At 42.6% G+C, this 17,968-nt stretch overlaps 1 protein-coding gene across 4 annotated transcripts in view; it reads left to right on the top strand.

Annotated features, from left to right (window-relative positions):
- The window catches only part of MCF2L2 (MCF.2 cell line derived transforming sequence-like 2), a 330,371-nt gene that overhangs the window by 297,517 nt on the left and 14,886 nt on the right, over window positions 1-17,968 (top strand). For all 4 annotated transcript variants that reach the window (XM_071214651.1, XM_058295404.2, XM_004464613.4 and 1 more), the window contains 4 exons: window positions 595-720; window positions 10,950-11,165; window positions 12,009-12,101; window positions 12,282-12,360. In XM_071214651.1, the coding sequence (XP_071070752.1) occupies window positions 595-720; window positions 10,950-11,165; window positions 12,009-12,101; window positions 12,282-12,360 (514 nt within the window). The remainder of the gene's footprint in view (window positions 1-594; window positions 721-10,949; window positions 11,166-12,008; window positions 12,102-12,281; window positions 12,361-17,968) is intronic.

Genomic DNA, 17,968 nt, shown 5'->3' with positions numbered 1-17,968 from the left:
TACGGGATTTACAAATATCCCCCTCTGGGATGGTTCTAAGTATAATTTTACCCATAGGAAATAAGACTTTCACATTAAATATAGGAATATGATACTCAGACTGTACCTTTCAATAAGCCCCTTGGGGGAAGGGATATGTATGGGTGAGAAACCAATTTAAAGTGGCCAGTTTTCCTTGTGCTTTTTTTTTAGAGGAGGTACAGGGGATTGAACCCAGGAACTCCCACATGGGAAGCAGGTGCTTAACCACTGAGCTACACCTGCTCCCCTCCTTGTGTTTTAAAAATCTGAATTCTGTATGCATATATATATATATAGTAGAAATATAATGTTAATGATTCTGTGAACATCATTAGTAATAAAATGTACACAAACTTTGGTAGATGATTTGCTCATCTATGTATCATATACTTAAACCAGCAAATATCTTCAGCCACCATTCTTTTGGAGCAGGGAAACAGATAAATGTACCTACCTTCTCAGTCACTTTAGTGCTGGCTGGATCAGTTGCTCCTTCTTGCTGGCCTGTTTTCTTTCTTCACTTGCAAGATAATATACCTTTTGATTTCCAAGAAGGCACTTTGGTTTCCACAGGATGTGTCAAAGAGGACCAGGGATCCAGCATTCTCAGCTGAACTGCAGCAAGCTTTGGCCATGATGGAGGATCTGATCAAGTCTTGTGAGTTGGCTGTGGACCTGGCAGCAGTCACTGGATATCCGGTATGCTTTTTTTTTTTTTTTTTTTTTAGGAGGTACCAGTGATTGAACCCAGGACCTTGTACATGTGAAGCAGGTGCTCAACCACTGAGCTACACCCTCTCCCCTGTCCAATATGCTCTTCAGCAAATGTTGGAGCATTTCCCACAAAAGGCAGGCACAGTATCACAAAGGTAGAAGAGGTGGGAGATGTTGTGCCAAAGTTACAGGAATAATCTATTATAAAGAAATTTGACTCTGGGGAAAGTAACTTCAGTCACTCAGCAAACCTGGATTTCTAGATTCCAAGCAACCCCTTAGCATTTTGGGGAGTTACAGCATCTCCTGTGGATCATATCCCTGGGAATCCCGAATGTTGAGACTGGTGCATGCTCTGGACATATCGGAAATTCAGGGACTAGAATGTATATGGGCAGGGAGAAAGTATTTATACATGGTATTATTAAAATATTGAAAGATTTAAAGATTTTCCTTCTTGACATGTTTTTAAAATGGGTCCAATGAGACTCTAACCCCATTTTATATCAATGATCCCAGAAGTGGCCCAACGAATACATATTGTATACTCCTTAATCCCAATAGTTGAAAGAAGAACCAAGAGAGTGTATCCAGAGGCTGGTTCTGCACTTTCAGGAGCTGATTAATGCTAATTCCCAGCAGCCAATCCCAGGCATTCCAGGAAAAGCATCCTCTGTAACTGTATGATCTCTTTGGAACTGGAGACTTAATTAATATCCAGCTCTTGGGAGCGGATATAGCTCAGTGGTTGGGCATCTGCTTCCCATGAATGAGGTCCCCGGTTCAATACCAAGCACCTCCTAAAATAAAAATAATAATAAATCCAGCTGTTTTTCGTTTTGAAGTGCTCTAGATTTTGCAGTACAAGTTTAGTGGCTTAAACAGCACACATTTATTATCTTATATTTCCGTGGGTCGGAAGTCTGATACAGTCTCACCAGGCCAGACTCAAGATGTCGGCCTGTGTGCCTTTCTTTGTGGAGGTCCTAGGGGAGAATCTCTCCTTTTCTTTTCCAGCTTCAAAAGGCCACTGACATTCCTTGTCTCCTGGCCCTTTTCTTCCATCTTCAAAAACAGCCACAGCAGGTTGAGTTCTTCTCACATTGAGTCACTCTGACTTGCTCTTCTGAATACACTGGCCCACCTAGATAATCCAGGATAGCCTCCTTATCTCCTATCAGCCTGTTAGCAGCCTTCATTCTCTTTTGCCTTATAACCTAACACAGTCACAGATTCCGGGAATTAAGATGTGGACATTGTTGGTGGGCCATCATTGGTGTTCAAGCAGTCTGAGAATTACATTCTTTCTCTTCTCTTTTTTTCATTTTCACCTGGTTATTAACATACTGTTTACTGAGATCTTGGCAGCTGACACGACCTTTTTTTCCTTTTCTTGTCATAATCAACTTTATACAAAATGTGGCATTGGTGTGGAGAAAGTGGCCATGGTGGCTGCTGGGGGTAGGGAATGGGAGGAAGAGATGAGATGTGGGCGTTTTCAGGACTTGGAGTTGTCCTGGGTGGGGCTGCAGGGACAGTTACCGGACATCGTAGGTCCTCCCATGGTCCACTGGGTGGACTGTGGGAGAGTGTGGGCTATGGTGTGGACCATTGACCATGAGGTGCAGCGGTGCTCAGAGATGTATTCACCAAATGCAATGAATGTCTCATGATGATGGAGGAGATTGTTGTTAAGGGAGGAGGAGTGGGGTGAGGAGGGTGGGGGGGTATATATAATATTTAAAAAATTTTTTTAAATAAATAAATAAAATAAGTTTATAGCAAAAACAAAACCAAAAAACCTGGGATCTTTTTATTTCCTTTCCTAGTGGTGTTTTTCTGGGCATTATCTTGGAAATTGAGCCCAACTAGGTCTGTAGCAGTCCTGGGCGGCGATGCTGTTACTTTCCTCTGGGACTCCATGGTGCTCTCTTCTTAATCCTGTGCCTAGTTCAAGTGGTATTTAGGAACCACATTGTGGGCTTAAGAGGTGTGTGAGAAGGGACCATTTTCTGGGCAATAAGTTTTCCTTCTTCAACTAAGTAAAGTTAGGGGGAGCAATCTGTTTAGTCATTTTGGGACATCTTTCTGATCTTTTCTTTTTTATCTTGAAACATGTGTCAGCTCCCCTTATTGGAAATACATTCCCTTAAATCAAATGAATATCATGGGAACCATCTGCAGGTCAGGAAACTCCCAGCTATTATTCTGAGTATAAATCACATAGGAGAAGGAAGTTGTGAGGAAAGAATGATTAAAACATGAGGAAATAGCACTCTATCCCAATTTCATTCAGAGGAAGCCAGCCTGGGTGTAAATAAGATGACCCAGCTGATAGAACTTTAAAGATTTTACACCAAATGGAAAGGGCTTTTCTACCACGTTTTCCTCAGAATTGGACTTTTCATGTACATTCTGTGGTTTCTCTTCCCATAAGACTTCAACTTGCCTTTATATCCAGTACATTAGCCAGTTTATCCTGACAGTTTTGTATAATCTTATTAAATTATGGAGGAGCAAATCTTGAAATTTCCAACTTTCTGATTGCTGAAGCAGATCCAGGGAGAGAATAATGATCTTCCCCAAGGGCATCTGCCTGGACTGTTCCTTAGATGTCCTCACTCCACATCAGGGTGCCACCCTCTCAACCACACTCCCCATCCGGTTCTGAGTTTACTGACAAAAACAACTCAAATCTGATGTCAGAGATGCTTTGTCTCGGCTTCATAGAACTTTATCACAGGTGCTCAACGTCACATTCTGTATCCCTGAGGCCTCCAGAGGCTACCTCTTTTCTCTCTACTTGAAATCCAATATTAACCTGGTTTTGTAAAGGGGAGATGTTGAACTTGTGTGGATGGATTCATAATTAAAACAACTAGAAAAAATTCCCTTCTAATACTTACGTTTTCTCCTATTGTGTGTGCTCCAGTAGTTCTTGGTTTAACTTAATTACAGAAATTAGAAAAAAAAATTAAGTTTGTTTTATGGGATGCTGAGCTGTTATTTACTCTCCTCCATTTGTCGAAAAAAAAAAAAGTTTTTTCTTCTCTTTGATCTAATGCATAATTAAGATGCATTAAAAAGTCCATTTAAATCCTGTTTTGCTGGGAACAAGCTCCAAAGTTGAATAGTAAAGACTTAATGAAACATTTTTCTTTTGTGGGGAATATTAATGTAATTCAATAATGGAAGTATTTTTACTGCAAGTTGGTGGTGCGGTAGTACCAGGTGTTTGGATTCCATGTTAGTTCCCACTTTTCTGACCACACTGTTGACAGCAGAGATAAACCTAAGGAAATAACCAAATGATTCCATGGAATTGCCTTGTATATCTTCCCACCCTCATCATTCCTGTGTCAAAGAGTGGTTGTAGCAATTTGATATGGTTATGAATTCCAAAAATAGATATTGAATTATGTTTATAATCTGGTCTGTACCTGGGCATGATTGAGTTATGATTAGGGCTTTGATTGGACCATATCATTAGGGCACTGAGTGCCTGCCCCTCGGTAGGTGGGGACTCACAGATAAAAGGCATGGTAAAGGACAGAGTTGAGGGTTCTCAATGTTGGAGTGTTGATGTTGGAGTTTGATGCTGAAGTCTTAAGCTGGAGCCCGGGGAGAGGAATGGAGCCATTCACCTGATAGTCTACAGCTGACCTTGTGGAGAGAAGCAAAGCCTAGAGAGCCTCATAGTCTACAGCTGACTTTGTGGAGAGAAGCAAAGCCTAGAGAGCCTCATAGTCTACAGCTGACTTTGTGGAGAAAACAGGAGCTGAGCCCAGAGAAACCCAGGAAGCCTGAACCCTCTCAGACATGAGCAACCATCTTGTTCCAGCATGTGAATAGACTTTGGTAAGGGTAGTAACTTATATTTTATGGCCCGAAATCTGTAAGATCCTACCCCAAATAAATACCCCTTATAAAAACCAACCAATTTCTGGTTTTCTGCATCAGCACCCCTTTGGCTGACTATTACAGAATTTGGTACTAAGGAGTGGGGAAGTGCTTTTGCAATTACCAAAATGATGGAACTGTTTTATAAATGGGCAATGGATATTTTTTGGAGGAATTGTGAAATGCTTGATGGAAAAGGCCTAGATCGCTTTGAAGAGATTGTTAATAGTAATATGGATGCTAAACAGACTTTTTATGATGCCTTACAAGTAAATGGTGAAACTACTATTGGAAACTGGAAGAAAGGCGATCTGTGTGTTAAAGTTACAGAGTACTTAGCAAGATTAACTCCTGGTGTTTTATGGAAGGTAGAATTTGAAAATGGTGAACCTGGGCATTTAGCTGAAGAAATTTCCAAAGTATAGCCAGAGAATGCAGCTTGGCTTCTGCTTATAGCTTATAGCAAAATGCTAGATGAGAGAGATATACTGAGGACTGAACTGTCAGGCACAAAGAAAACAGAAATTAATTCTGGAAATTCCAAGCCTCAGGAAACCAACTCCCAGATGAAAGTGTCCCATTGGAGGACTTAACTAAACTTGGAACTTGTGAATCAGGATTGAAGATGCAGTTATCTTGGAAAGACTTGTAGAAACTCTTACTGTCTGATGGCTTGGACCCCTGCTTCCTGCATGCTAAACCAACAGACTTTTTGAGAGAACTGTATGAACAAAACCACTGTCAGCTTGGACTAAAAGGGACATGGAAAGGAGAGATTGAAGGAGAAACAGCTTTAAGAGGAAAACCACTGAAGCTGAAATCTGGAATTAGGACATCACCTTGGGCCAAGAGAGGAATCCCACCCATGTGTATAGTGGGGGTGAGTTTGCCCCAGCAGTTAAAGAGGGTGGATATTCCTTTCTGATGTTCTGGAAGAGTTTTACTGCCCCACGGTACAGAGAGGGTGGAGCACATTCCCCGAGGATTAGGGAGATTAAGGTCAACACCCCACAGGTCTGAGAGGAGTGTACCTGTCTCCCAAAGGTTAGGGAAGGCCAGGTGGTCAACTCATTGCTCTTTGAGAATTGAGCCTGTATGCCAAAGGTTAGAGGGAATGTTGTCTTCATGTCACTGTACTAGGGGGGTTAAGACTCTAACCCAAAGATTGGGTAAGGTGTGGCAATCACCCCAACACTCTTGGAGGGAGAGGTCTGGAGCTTGGTGGACACCCTGTTGCTTAATGAGGGTGGAACCAAGAATATGGCCATTGGGCAAGCCTGTGGAATGGGTGGGTTCCCATAAGGCACCAAGGAGAAGAAACCATCATCTTAAGAATGACTCCCAGACTGAAATCAAATGGAAGAGGCCCTGCAGATTTACTGAACTGTAGAGGACCCGTAACATGTTTCCCTCCCAATTTCTCCTTATTGTAATGAAAATGTTTATCCTTTGTCTGTCCATTTGTGTATTGGAAACCAATAAATTCGTTTTGTAAGTTTCAGAGGTCTGTAGCAGACAGGACTTTGCTCCAAGACACAATGTATTTCTTTAAATTGATTGTGATATGATTTAATACTTGCGTTTTTACTGATTTAAGGTTTTTTCAAATATCGTAATGTGTTTTTGAATTCACAGGGTGGAGTGTAGCCGTTTGATATGGGTATGAATTCCAGAAACAGATATTGGATTATGTTTGGAATCTGGTCTATACCTGGGTGTGACTGAGTTATGATTAGGGTTTTAATTAGGCCATGTCATTAGGGCATTGAGTGCCTGCCCTTTGGTGGGTGGGGACTCACAGATAAAAGGCATGGTAAAGGACAGAGTTGAGAGTTCTCAATGTTGGAGTGTTGATGTTGGAGTTTGATGCTGAAGTCTTTTTTTTTTTTTAATTGATTTTGTAAAAATATTACATTAAAAAAACAATATGAGGTCCCATTCAACCCTACCACCCCCACCCCACCACTCCCCACCCAGCAATACTCACTCCCATCATCATGATACATCCATTGCATTTGGTAAGTACATCTCTGGGTATCTCTGCACCTCATGGTCAATGGTCCACATCATGGCCCATACTCTCCCACATTCCATCCAGTGGGCCCTGGGAGGATTTACAATGTCTGGTGATTGCCCCTGCAGCACCATCCAGGGCAACTCTAAGTCCCAAAGGCGCCTCCACATCTAATCTCTTCCTGCCATTCCCCATACCCTTATCAGCCACCATGTCCACTTTTCCCACTCCACTCCAATGCCACCTTTTCTCTGTGGACCTTGGATTGGTTATGTCCGTGGCATCTCTATGTCAAGAGGAGGCTCAGATTCCACATGGATACTGGATGCAATCCTCCTGCTTTCAGTTGTAGGCACTCTAGGCTCCATGGTGTGGTGGTTGTCCTTCTTCAACTCCATCTTAGCTGAGTGAGGTGAGTCCAATAAATCAGATTGTAGGAGCTGAAGTCTGTTGAGATGCTGAAGTCTTAAGCTGGAGCCCGGGGAGAGGGATAGAGCTATTCACCTGATAGTCTACAGCTGACCTTGTAGAGAAAACGGAGGAACTGAGCCCGGAGGAATCCAGGAAGCCTGAAGCCTGAACCCTCTCAGGCATGAGCAGCCATCTTGCTCCAACATGTGAATAGACTTTGGTGAGGGAAGTAACTTATGTTTTATCTGTATCTGTAAGCTCCTACTCCAAATAAATATCCTTTACAAAAACCAACCAATTACTGGTATTTTGCATCAGCACACCTTTGGCTGACTAATACAGTGGTTGTGAAGAGTAAACAAAGAACGAATCACCTAGCACCACTCCTGGCACCCAGTAGGTGTGGATAACCCCCGAAGAGCTGAATTATTTGGGGAACCTGATCTGGCTGGACAAGAAAGGACCCCTTTGTTTCTGCCTGTTGTGATCACTGCTTTGTCTCTCCCCCAGCTTCTGCTTTTTATTTCTGGATCAGGCTTTGTGCTGATTCACATATCCAGATGCTTCCTGATTCTTTTTGCAAGAAATGCACAACTCTGTCTTACTAACTGTCACTGCCAGGGCTGAAAACCTGGGCACCCAAGAGAAATCTCTTTCTGAAGCCTAGTTCACAAAATTCACTCTCAGTCAGATTCCTTATTTGATCAGAGAAGTCACATTTTAAATTCTTATGTCAGAGCTCTTACCTAAAAAACGTCTAGTCAACAAAATGATAGCATTTATCTGGTTTTTTCCCCTCATTTCCCATATGGAGGAGGCCATCTGACTTGTCACTTGTTTATTTGTTTGGGGTAGCCCCTGGGTTCTATCTCTGAGGTCATATACATCAGGTTCTTCAGGACATCAAAGTAATAACCACACTATTATGTCGCTGATGGAAAAACTGAGTAGGAGGTATCATGGAATTAATCCCTTAATTATGTCAGGGCTCCCTCACAGGGCTGGGCATTTAGTTTCACTGTCCCTCCTCCCCAGCTCCCACCAAATGGGCCTCAGCCAATAAGTGAATAAATATTTACTAGGGGGCAAGTATCTGCATGAGTGTGTGCACATGGTCTCTGGCCTTGGGACCTACTACAGACTGGTTGGAGAAAAAAGATGTATATGGTTGAAGGATGGCCACAGGTTCACCTGGGTCCTGCTTGGGGGAACGCCTCCTCCCGCCTCCCTTTGGAGGCCCGTGTCCTGGCTGAGAGTAACATGTGTGAGCCTGCCCTCCAAGTGAGCACGGCACACGCCCTTGCTCTCGGCCCACTGGAAGAACGGGCCTTGAATGTTGAGAATCCCATCCCATCACAAGTATAGTCCTGAGAAAGTTTATGGAAGATGACACAGAGGGTATGCTGCCCAACCGGTTCAGCCAGACGTGAAAGACCCAGAAATTCCTCTAATGACCTTGAGTGATGGTGGGTTTACTAGAAAAGCTGACCCACAGACTCAGGAACAATAGTGGAGCTGGGGCTCACAGAGGTAGATGCTGGATGTCTTCAGGATCCACAGCAGCCCTGGCGCCCTGGCTGGAGAGGGAGCCAGGATCCTCACCTGTGTGCTCTTTCATTTGCCAAGTACACCCTCCCAGCCTGCTCTCCCTCTTCTCCCCACTCCCTGACTAGTTCTTTGCCTCCACTGGTGCCTTTTCCTCTTCTTGTCATTTCTGGTGACTCATCTTCTTCACAGCTTACTTCCTTATCACTTTTTCCACCACTTGTCCCCTCATGAAACGTCTCCTCAGTTCAGAGAGGATCCATTTAGCCTCCTGGCACACATTTTTACACTGGGGACCCTGTGGTCAGTTGCTGGCCACTTTCTGAAATAACCTATTTGGTCAAGTGCCTACCAAGGTACAAGCAACTGTGGCCGTGAGGGGGTGAGGGAGAAAGCTCAGCAGGGATAAGGTACAAAAGCACCGTGGCCTAAGGTTTACCTCTGCAACAGCCCATGGCCTTAGTGGACACCTTAACTGACATCATCCCTCCTTGAGGTCACCAGAGAGTTGTGGACCTGGACCCACTGGGCCCCCTCCCCATTTTCCTGGCCTTTTATAGTTGTGCTATGAAATGCTGCCACTACACTCACCAAATGTGTTCTTAGAAACACCTTTACATGAAATGCCTTAAACTGTCCATTGTGGGATGTGGTTGGGGATGTTGCTCAGTATTTGATTGGTGACCCTTTATGAGGACCAATGGAAGAAGTTTCTCTCATGTCTTAACAGGAATTGCCATGCTTTTCTCAATGACTTCGCATTTGCCTTTCGGACATGCCTATCAGAAGGTCCACACAAGTCCGTGGCAAGTTTACGTGGCTTTACTGTATGGATTTTGTGTACATCCATGTCATCTTTTTTTTTTCCTGCATCAAATTTTTGAAACGGATGGGCTATAAGTACAGTTTAAAATAGAAATAACTAATAACAGTTACTCGTGTGGCAAATATAAGCAGCTATTTTGCCAGTTGCCTTGATGCAACCACATTTCCAGGGTTATTTTGTCCACATTTAGTACAAATTGAATGGGTCTACAGGAGAAAGTCTTCGTTAAAGGTGATGCAGTTGCAGTTGCATTTGAGTCCTGGACTCCTCTAGGAGTACGATCACCTAAGCCCACACAACACGGGGAGGAAGGCATGACAGCTCGGGGCACTTTACTCCTCAAGTCTTTCATTCATCTTAGTCTATACTAGAAACTTTACAAAGCAAAAGGAGAAAACTAGCACGGAAAATATGCCACAGTCACCAGAGGAATTTTCTGAGTTTGCCAAGGACATTTACTGCTCTTACAGTTTTATTTTTTTTAATTTTAGAGGTACAGTCAATCCCTGTTTAGAAAGATATTCACAATTTGCTTAACATATAAACCCGCCATAAATAATGCCAGGTCAATTATAAATAATGCATGTCTTTGTAGTACCCCCTTTCAGAAATGGTAGGGATTTCTCTCAGCCGCAGTGGGTCAGGGAAAGTTCTCTGACCTGGGCCTGTTCAAATAATGTTCTCCTTTTGGTGCTTCAATTCAGAGAACTAAATTCTTGAATACCAGCTTTTAAGGGATCTAATTTTTGGAAAATACCAGATAAACTACCCACCAGGTTCCCAGCTGCTCTCTCATTCCACCACCCTTCCGAGGAAGCTCTAAGAAGGCAGGGTTAGCTCATTTGGACTTTCAGACAGGCATGTACGAGAAGGCAGGCTTCCTGGTTGAGGCAGAGGCTTCAGAGTATGTGCTCTCAAGCCAAATAAATGCTAGAAAAATCTGTCCCTTGAGATTATGTTTGCACTGTCCATTCACTCCGGCAAACTCAGAGTTGAATTTAATTACTGTTTCCATTACCGTCTTGTGAGGGCATCATGTCGTACTGAGCTCTCTCTTTCCAGAACAAACCTCATGCTTTCAGGTTCTCCTATGCCTAGGCAGGAATGAGGATGGAGACGGAACAGAAGAATTATCATTGGTCCATAATGCAGCAAAACCTGGCTCTCCTGAACATAATTAAAAGATTAATTTCTTGCCCTTAGTAATAGACTGTCAAGAGGAAATGGAATTCCACCTCCTAAAACTAGTTACAAAGTAAAGTATCAGTGTGCCAATATCTTCAGTTCAAAGTACTTCTAACATGGTTTTTATGTATATTATTTTACAAATTGAATGGTGCCAGATTGGTGAGGCTCACAAAATTGTGTATTTGGTTGAGTAACAGATTAGCCTGAGTGGCATTTTTAAGATTGTAAACCTCAAATGAGCTTGCTCTATAATTTGAGAACAGACTCTTGAGAGTTTCCCTGCCAAGTAATTCAACAACTTTCTTCTTTGTGTGTCTATGTTTCCAAAAGGACGATATCGGAAGACTGGGCAAGCTGTTGATGCACGGCCCTTTCAACGTCTGGACGATTCACAAGGATGGTTATAAGATGAAGGATTTTATTCGATTTAAACCCAGCCAGAGGCAAATCTATCTATTTGAAAGGGGACTAGTACTCTGTAAGATACGAATGGAGCCCGGCCACCAGGGGCTATCTCCTCATTACAGCTATAAGAAATCTCTGAAGGTAAAGGGGCGAGTCACCCCAACTCTAAAGGGAGACAGATTATTATCCTTATTGATAAGAACCCGAAACTTAGAGAAGGGGGGTTAACTTGACAAAGGCCCAACAGCAGAGCCAGACTCCACGCCCGGGCCTGTCTAACTCAGTCAGCAGGCAGGGCCAGGGCTGGCAAGAAGCCGTCTTTATGCTGAATAGAGACAAGGGACCGTGTGTCAGCCTGCCTGGACAAACTAAGTAGGAAAAGTACCCTCATTCCTTCAGGCAGAAGGGTGAAGGTGTTGGAGATCAGCGTGTGGGCTGTATCTCAACTTCCACTTGCCTTTCTCAGTGGGGCACCTTGGTTTACCACTGTGAGATGCATCGTCACCCTGGCCTCAAGGAGCCTGTGGAAAACGTTTCATGTCACATGTGAGACACACAAACACGCACTCATGCACACACACATACCATTGTTAATGTATCCAGGTGCTCGTGATTGAAGTTGTTATTCATAATAGCCTTGGTTGGTTGTGTTTTTTAATGGATACAAAATTAAGCCACTATGTGGAGATTTCAAAAATATTTAGATGTTAAAGGGGAGATGATCTCTCTACCAAAAGCTCTCAGGCTACAGCTCTACCTAAGCTAAAGACACAGTCTGTGTTACCAGATAACCCTGTACCACCTTGTATTCTATGCTGCCTTGGGGCCATACCCAGAGGAAAGCAAAACCCTTGAAAGGAAGATGGAATGAGAGCCTGTCAAAGGTGGGAAGGATTAGAGTGCCTGCAGACAAGTTTAAAATCAGAAAACAATGGTATAGGGCATTTCTCTCTCTCTCTTTTTTTTTTTTTTTTTTGGTAATAGTTGACAACACTTTCAATTCGCCAGCTCGGAAGGGGGAGCAACAAAAAGTTTGAACTTACCAACCAAAATGGACTTGAGAAATACATCCTGCAGGTAAAGCTCAGGCCTTTACAGGTCTCCTTTACTCATTCCCTATTGTGTTCCCATGACTGGACAAGTGTTCTCTAGCTTGCTGTTTTAAAGGTCACCTAGAGGATAAAGAGCTGTGCAATCAATAGTCAAGATGATCAAGATGATCCCATTTTCATAGTATTTTCTTATCTATAATTGCAGGCTGCTTCAAAAGAAATCAAAGATTGTTGGTTTTCAGAAATAAGTAAATTGCTGATGGGACAACAAAACAATATGAAAGGTAGTATTACCTCTGCTAACTTCAGTCTGGAGAGTTATACTGATTTCAGCTTTGTGAAGGGTGTGCAGATTGGGGCTATTTTCAGAATATGGTTTGCCAGGAAATTAACCGTGGCCACATTTTCACAAGTTCTTGGAAGCAAAGCACCTGTGCATGCTTTAGGTAGAACAGGTATTTTGTCTGTGGGTGTACGTACAGGTGTCCCTTTTAGTTGTACTCCCTCACATGCCTAATTGTCAAGATCACCTTTCTCAGTCAAAAAATCCCAAAGCCATCCAAGAAAATGTCAACAGAGATTCAAATGGCCAATACTACCTTTCAAAAGTTGTACTACATTTTTTAAAATTGAGATATTCACAAACTATAAAAGTCACCCTTTTAAAGTGTACAGTTCAGTAGATTGTAGTCTGTTCACAAGATTGTGTGTTAGACCCCTGGTATCTCCTAAAAAAACAGGAATAATAAAAATAGAATTAACAAATAATTATGCTTACTAGGTCATTATACAGATGCCTTTATATTATAAAATACCAAAAGATTAATACCTGAAATTACTGAAGCTGGCTGGAGTTGTCCCACCCTTGTTTATAGTTGCTCTAGGCTTAACCTCACCTTGCGTTTGCTTACTACTGGGATGGTAATACTAGACTGAGCTCACCCTCATGGCCACTTACTAGTGGGATGGTTTCCACTCCACCCACCTCTGTTTAACATCTTTATGAAAGACCTTGTAAGTGACCTTTGTTCTGTGTACCCCTATCCCAAATCCTTGCAACTGACCCAGGTTTGCTAACCCACCCCTGTCTGTCCTGTTTAGCTCTTTAATATTTATTAACAAAGGAACCTGTGTTCAGCAACACCTCCGTTATTCATTAGCACCCTGATAATGTAAAAATTAGAATTTCTGCAGATCAGGGAGGCAGTTTGGGGCCATGAGACTACTGTGCTCCATTGCTTGCTCAACCAATAAAACTCTTTCTCTCTTTGAAACCCCAGTGTCTTGGAAATTGGTTTTAAAGATGCATCCAGGGGAAGGAACCCATTTTTGCTCAGTATCAGAACTGTCACCGCTATTTCCAGAACATTTTTATCACCCCAAAAAGAAATCCCTGAACCCATTAGCAGTCAATTCCTCTCTCTCCTCTTTCCCCCAGCCTCTGACAACCACCAACCTGCTTTCTGTCTCTATGGATTTTCTTCTTTGGGCAGTTTATATAAATGGAATTTTTAAAATGTGGCCCTTTCTGTCTGGCATCCTTCATTCAGCATAATTTTTTCAAGCTTCTTCCATGCTCTGGCATGTGTCGGTACTTCATTCCTTTTTATAACTCAATGGGTGCACCCTATTTCTTTATCCATTGATCACTTGATGGGCATTTGGGTTCCATGAAACCTTAGGACTTTCTCAGGTCTTTCCTGAGCATGTGCAGAGCCCAAAGCATGCATATGGTCTTTTTGATTCCCAGGAGTATTTTGGAGCTATTCAGAGTCCCTAGGGGCATCTCATTCCCAAGTTTTTCCTTTTAAACTTTTAAAACTTTTTGGTTAGTCAATTATTTGCCCCATTTTCCAATGCTTGTGGCAGCCAAGCTGTTAAACAAATTGCCTGTAATTGTTTTCCACAATTTCATACTGGGCAAGCTCTGAGTCAGGTCTAATAACGATAACCTTGCAAGTGGGGCTTCCCATGGAATTGTCAGACAGGTCATTCTTTGGGAATGAGGCTTTGAAGAATCTCCAGCCCTCTCCTACCCACTCTCATGGCTTCCAGGCTACTGGCTGCACAATTACAGATTGTTGGTTTGCAAAGCTACCCCAGAGCTTGAGAGGAGGTGGGATGAGTGGGAAGGGGGCAGGCTAAAACACCACAAAGCTTCACTGTTCTTACTCAGATTCAACTGTTTTCCTTGAATAAATGCTCTCCGGATTGCTATAATCCTTGGTCACTTTCCAGAGTTCTGAAAAAAGTTGCTGCTGACAATTTTCGCCCATTTTCTCCATGCTTTTATGGAAGAAAGAATCTGTGAAGGTTGTTTCTCCACCATTCTCACTGATGTTATTGGCTATACTTTTAATAATTAAAAATCATCTTTGAACAGGTTTTACTTTTTACATTTGATTTTTTCAATGTCATTATCAGAACAGCAGGAATATTTTGTGGGAAAATCCACACCACAGTTCATCAATTGAGTTGTAATATTTCCTTCAGGTAATGTTGCTGGGGTTAAAAAAAAAAAGTGCCAGTCTTGTGTGGAAATTTTCTCTCATCATTTATGCCAGCAATGGTTTGTGTGGTGAGAAAAATTTTGTAAAAATGAAAAAATAAACTTTATCTTCAGAGACTTAGCAGGAGTACAACGATTTCATGTTCTTCCTGCCTCTTCTCTGATCCTTAGCTGGTCAGGAGGATGTGTGAGTAAGATGTGGAAAAAGATAAACCTAAGAAGTGTGGTAGGAAACTACCACAGCATTTTTCTGTCACAACAACCAAGTAAAATAGGCTCTTGATTTCAACTGTAGGCATCTGCCAGGAAATAGTAACAAGATTATATAGGTTGATTTTAGTTTGCATAAAAGTAAAATGGGAAAAACAATTATTTACCTTTGCTTTTGAATTATTAATACTGTATGAAATATGTGTGTTATAGTAATTGAGTATGCATGCCCTGGAGATATAAAACAGAAAGCTATGCCAGCTCTAGTAGAAAATTTACTTGTTTTTACCAGAAGCAACATTCTAGTCACCAGATAGTTCTAGAAATCCTTACTCTCTAGATCAGTATTTCTCAGAGGGTAGCTTGGGAACTGCCTGCATGGGATTTACTTAAAGGGCTTCTTACGAATGCAGACTCCTAGGTCCCACCCCAGAACTATAGAATTAGAATAACCAGGGTTAGTGCTTGGGGATATGCATTTTAGCTTTTTTACATGTTTGGACAGAGGCCTTATACTACAATTTTATTACAAAAGTGTACTATTTGATACATTTTATCTATGTACACACCTGTGAAAGCATCAACACAATCAAGATAGAAACACATCCATCACCCCTAAAAGTTTCCTCTTGCTCCCCCCCCCACTGCTTTCCATGTAATCACTTTCTGTTGCTATAGATTAGATTGCATTTTCTAGAATTCCATAAATATAATCATACAGTATGATTTGAGGTCTAGCTTTTCTCATTTAGCGTAATTATTTTGAGATTTATCCATGTTACTTTGTGTATCAATAGTTCATGCCTTTTTATTACTGAGTAGTATTCCATTGTTTGTGATACATCTCCACTTCTTTATCCATTTACCCATCAATGAACACTTGGGTTATTTCTACTTTGGGGCTTTTTTTTTTTTTTAAGGAGGTACTGGGGCTTGAGCCCAGGACCTTGTACATGGGAAGCAGGCACTTAAACAACTGAGCTACACCTGCTCCCCAATTTGGGGGCTATTTTGAATACTGCTACTATATATATTTGAGTAAATGTTTTGTATGGACATGTATTTTGTTTTGTCTTAGGTAATTACTTAAGAGTATAATGGTTAGACCATGTGGTAGGAGTATATGGTAGGAGTGTATTTAACTTTTTAAGGAACTGCCAAACAATTTTCCAAAGTGGCTTTAGCGTCTTACATTTCCACAACAGTGTATAAGAATTCTACTTGCTCTACCTCCTCATCAACACCTAGTACTATTGGCCTTTTTAATTTTAGACATTCTAATAAGTGCGTTGTGGTATCTCACTGAAGTTTTAATTTGCATCTCCCTAGAAACTAATGACTGATCATCTTTTCTTGTGCTTCTTTGACATCCATATATCTTCTTTGGCAAAGTATCTGTTCAAATTTTCTGCTCATAATTTTGTTGAGTTTGGAGCTGTTTTAAATAAATCCTGGATACAAGTCCTTTATTAGATACAATTTCCAAATATTTCCTTTCAGCGTATGGCTTATCTTTACAGTCTTTTAAGAATGTATTTTGAAGAGCAGAAGATTTTAATTTTGATAAAGTCCAATTTTTAAAATCATTGCTCATGCTTTTGATGTCATGCCTAAGAAATCTTGGTCTAGGAAAGCAGACTTGGCCAAATGGATAGGGCATCCGCCTACCACATGGGAGGTCCGCAGTTCAAACCCCAGGCCTCCTTGACCCGTGTGGAGCTGGCCCATGCGCAGTGCTGATGTGTGCAAGGAGTGCCCTGCCACACAGGGGTGTCCCCACGTAGGGGAGCCCCATGCGCAAGGAGTGCACCCCATAAGGAGAGCCACCCAGCACAGAAGAAAGTGCAGCCTGCCCGGTAATGGCACCGCACACACGGAGAGCTGACACAACAAGGTGATGCAACAAAAAGAAACACAGATTCCCGGTGCCACTGACAAGGATAGAAGCGGTCACAGAAGAACACATAGCAAATAGACACAGAAAGAAGACAACTGGAGGAGGGGAAGAGAAATAAATAAAAAAATTAATCTTTGGGAAAAAAAAAAGAAATCTTGGTCTAACTGAAAGTCACAAAGATTTTCTTCTATGATTTCAGAACTAAAAGGTAGGCCCAGAGGTGTTTAGCTCAGCTCTTTCCCTTTGCAGCTGTGGGAACAGAAGATTAATTTCACACATCTGGCTGGCAGCAAGATCAGCTTCTCCTGAGCCTGGTCCACCAAGCAAGGGCTGGTAAAATGTCCTAATAAGTGGTGCAAACAGCAAGGGCTCTAAGAATTCAGAGGTGCCCACAGTGGACTGTGGGAGTGAGAGCGGGAGCCAGGGCCTTGGACCGGGCCCTAAGGACTCAGACTCAGGCAGAGTGCCGCCTCAAGGGCATCCAGGCACCCGAGGGAGGGTGGTTTCAAAGGCTCCAAGATCAGGAACATTAGTGCCTTACATCTGTCTAGCACTTTACAAAGCTCCGACGCAGAGCGTTATCACCTCGGTTCATTTTAGCAGAAACTTAAACCCCTTTCAGTCTTTGGGATTGTTGAGCATGATAACTCTGGTGCTCTGTGGGCAAGACATAAGGGAATCTCAGCACCATGGGCCTCCAAGTGGACAGGAAGGACCCTGGGAACAGATGAGGGAGGGGGAGATGAATGTGGCTTTGGACACAGGGTCTCTAGGAGGCGACCAGGTAGAAGAGTACATTGAACCCAGAGGGTATGGCCCAGCCAGATAGGGTCTGAGTTGGAAAGAGAAGAGTGTAACTGATGGCTGGAACACAGCAGCCCAACAAGTCAAGGAAGGAGGCGGCACTGGAGTTGGGCTTCTAGGTTTATGGCATGACCACCTGTGACTGGGAGGTCTAGGGAAATTGCAAGGAAAGATCCAACCCTCCAAGGAGGGCAGTGGCTGCAGACAGCTTTGCAGAGCCCAGTAGATGGGATAGAAGGTAAAGCCCCAGTCCTGGCAGAGAACCCGAGCATGAGGCAGGGAAGTCAAGGCCACAGCCCTGTCCCAGCAGCTGTGCCAACACCTGCCAGTCACAGGGTCGTAAAGGTGGAGCCAGGGAGCTTTGCACCTCACTGAGCAGCCTCTAAGTGAGCATATCCAGCAAGGCTTTGGAGACAAGCTTGTGAGAGTCACAGATGAAGCAGAGAGAAGTGAGATTAAGAGAGGAGGTGGC

Source organism: Dasypus novemcinctus, chromosome 4, assembly GCF_030445035.2.
Source record: "Dasypus novemcinctus isolate mDasNov1 chromosome 4, mDasNov1.1.hap2, whole genome shotgun sequence".
NCBI classification, from domain to species: domain Eukaryota; kingdom Metazoa; phylum Chordata; class Mammalia; order Cingulata; family Dasypodidae; genus Dasypus; species Dasypus novemcinctus.
Note: the sequence above shows the minus strand (reverse complement) of the source record. Positions and strands in the feature narration are given on the sequence as shown.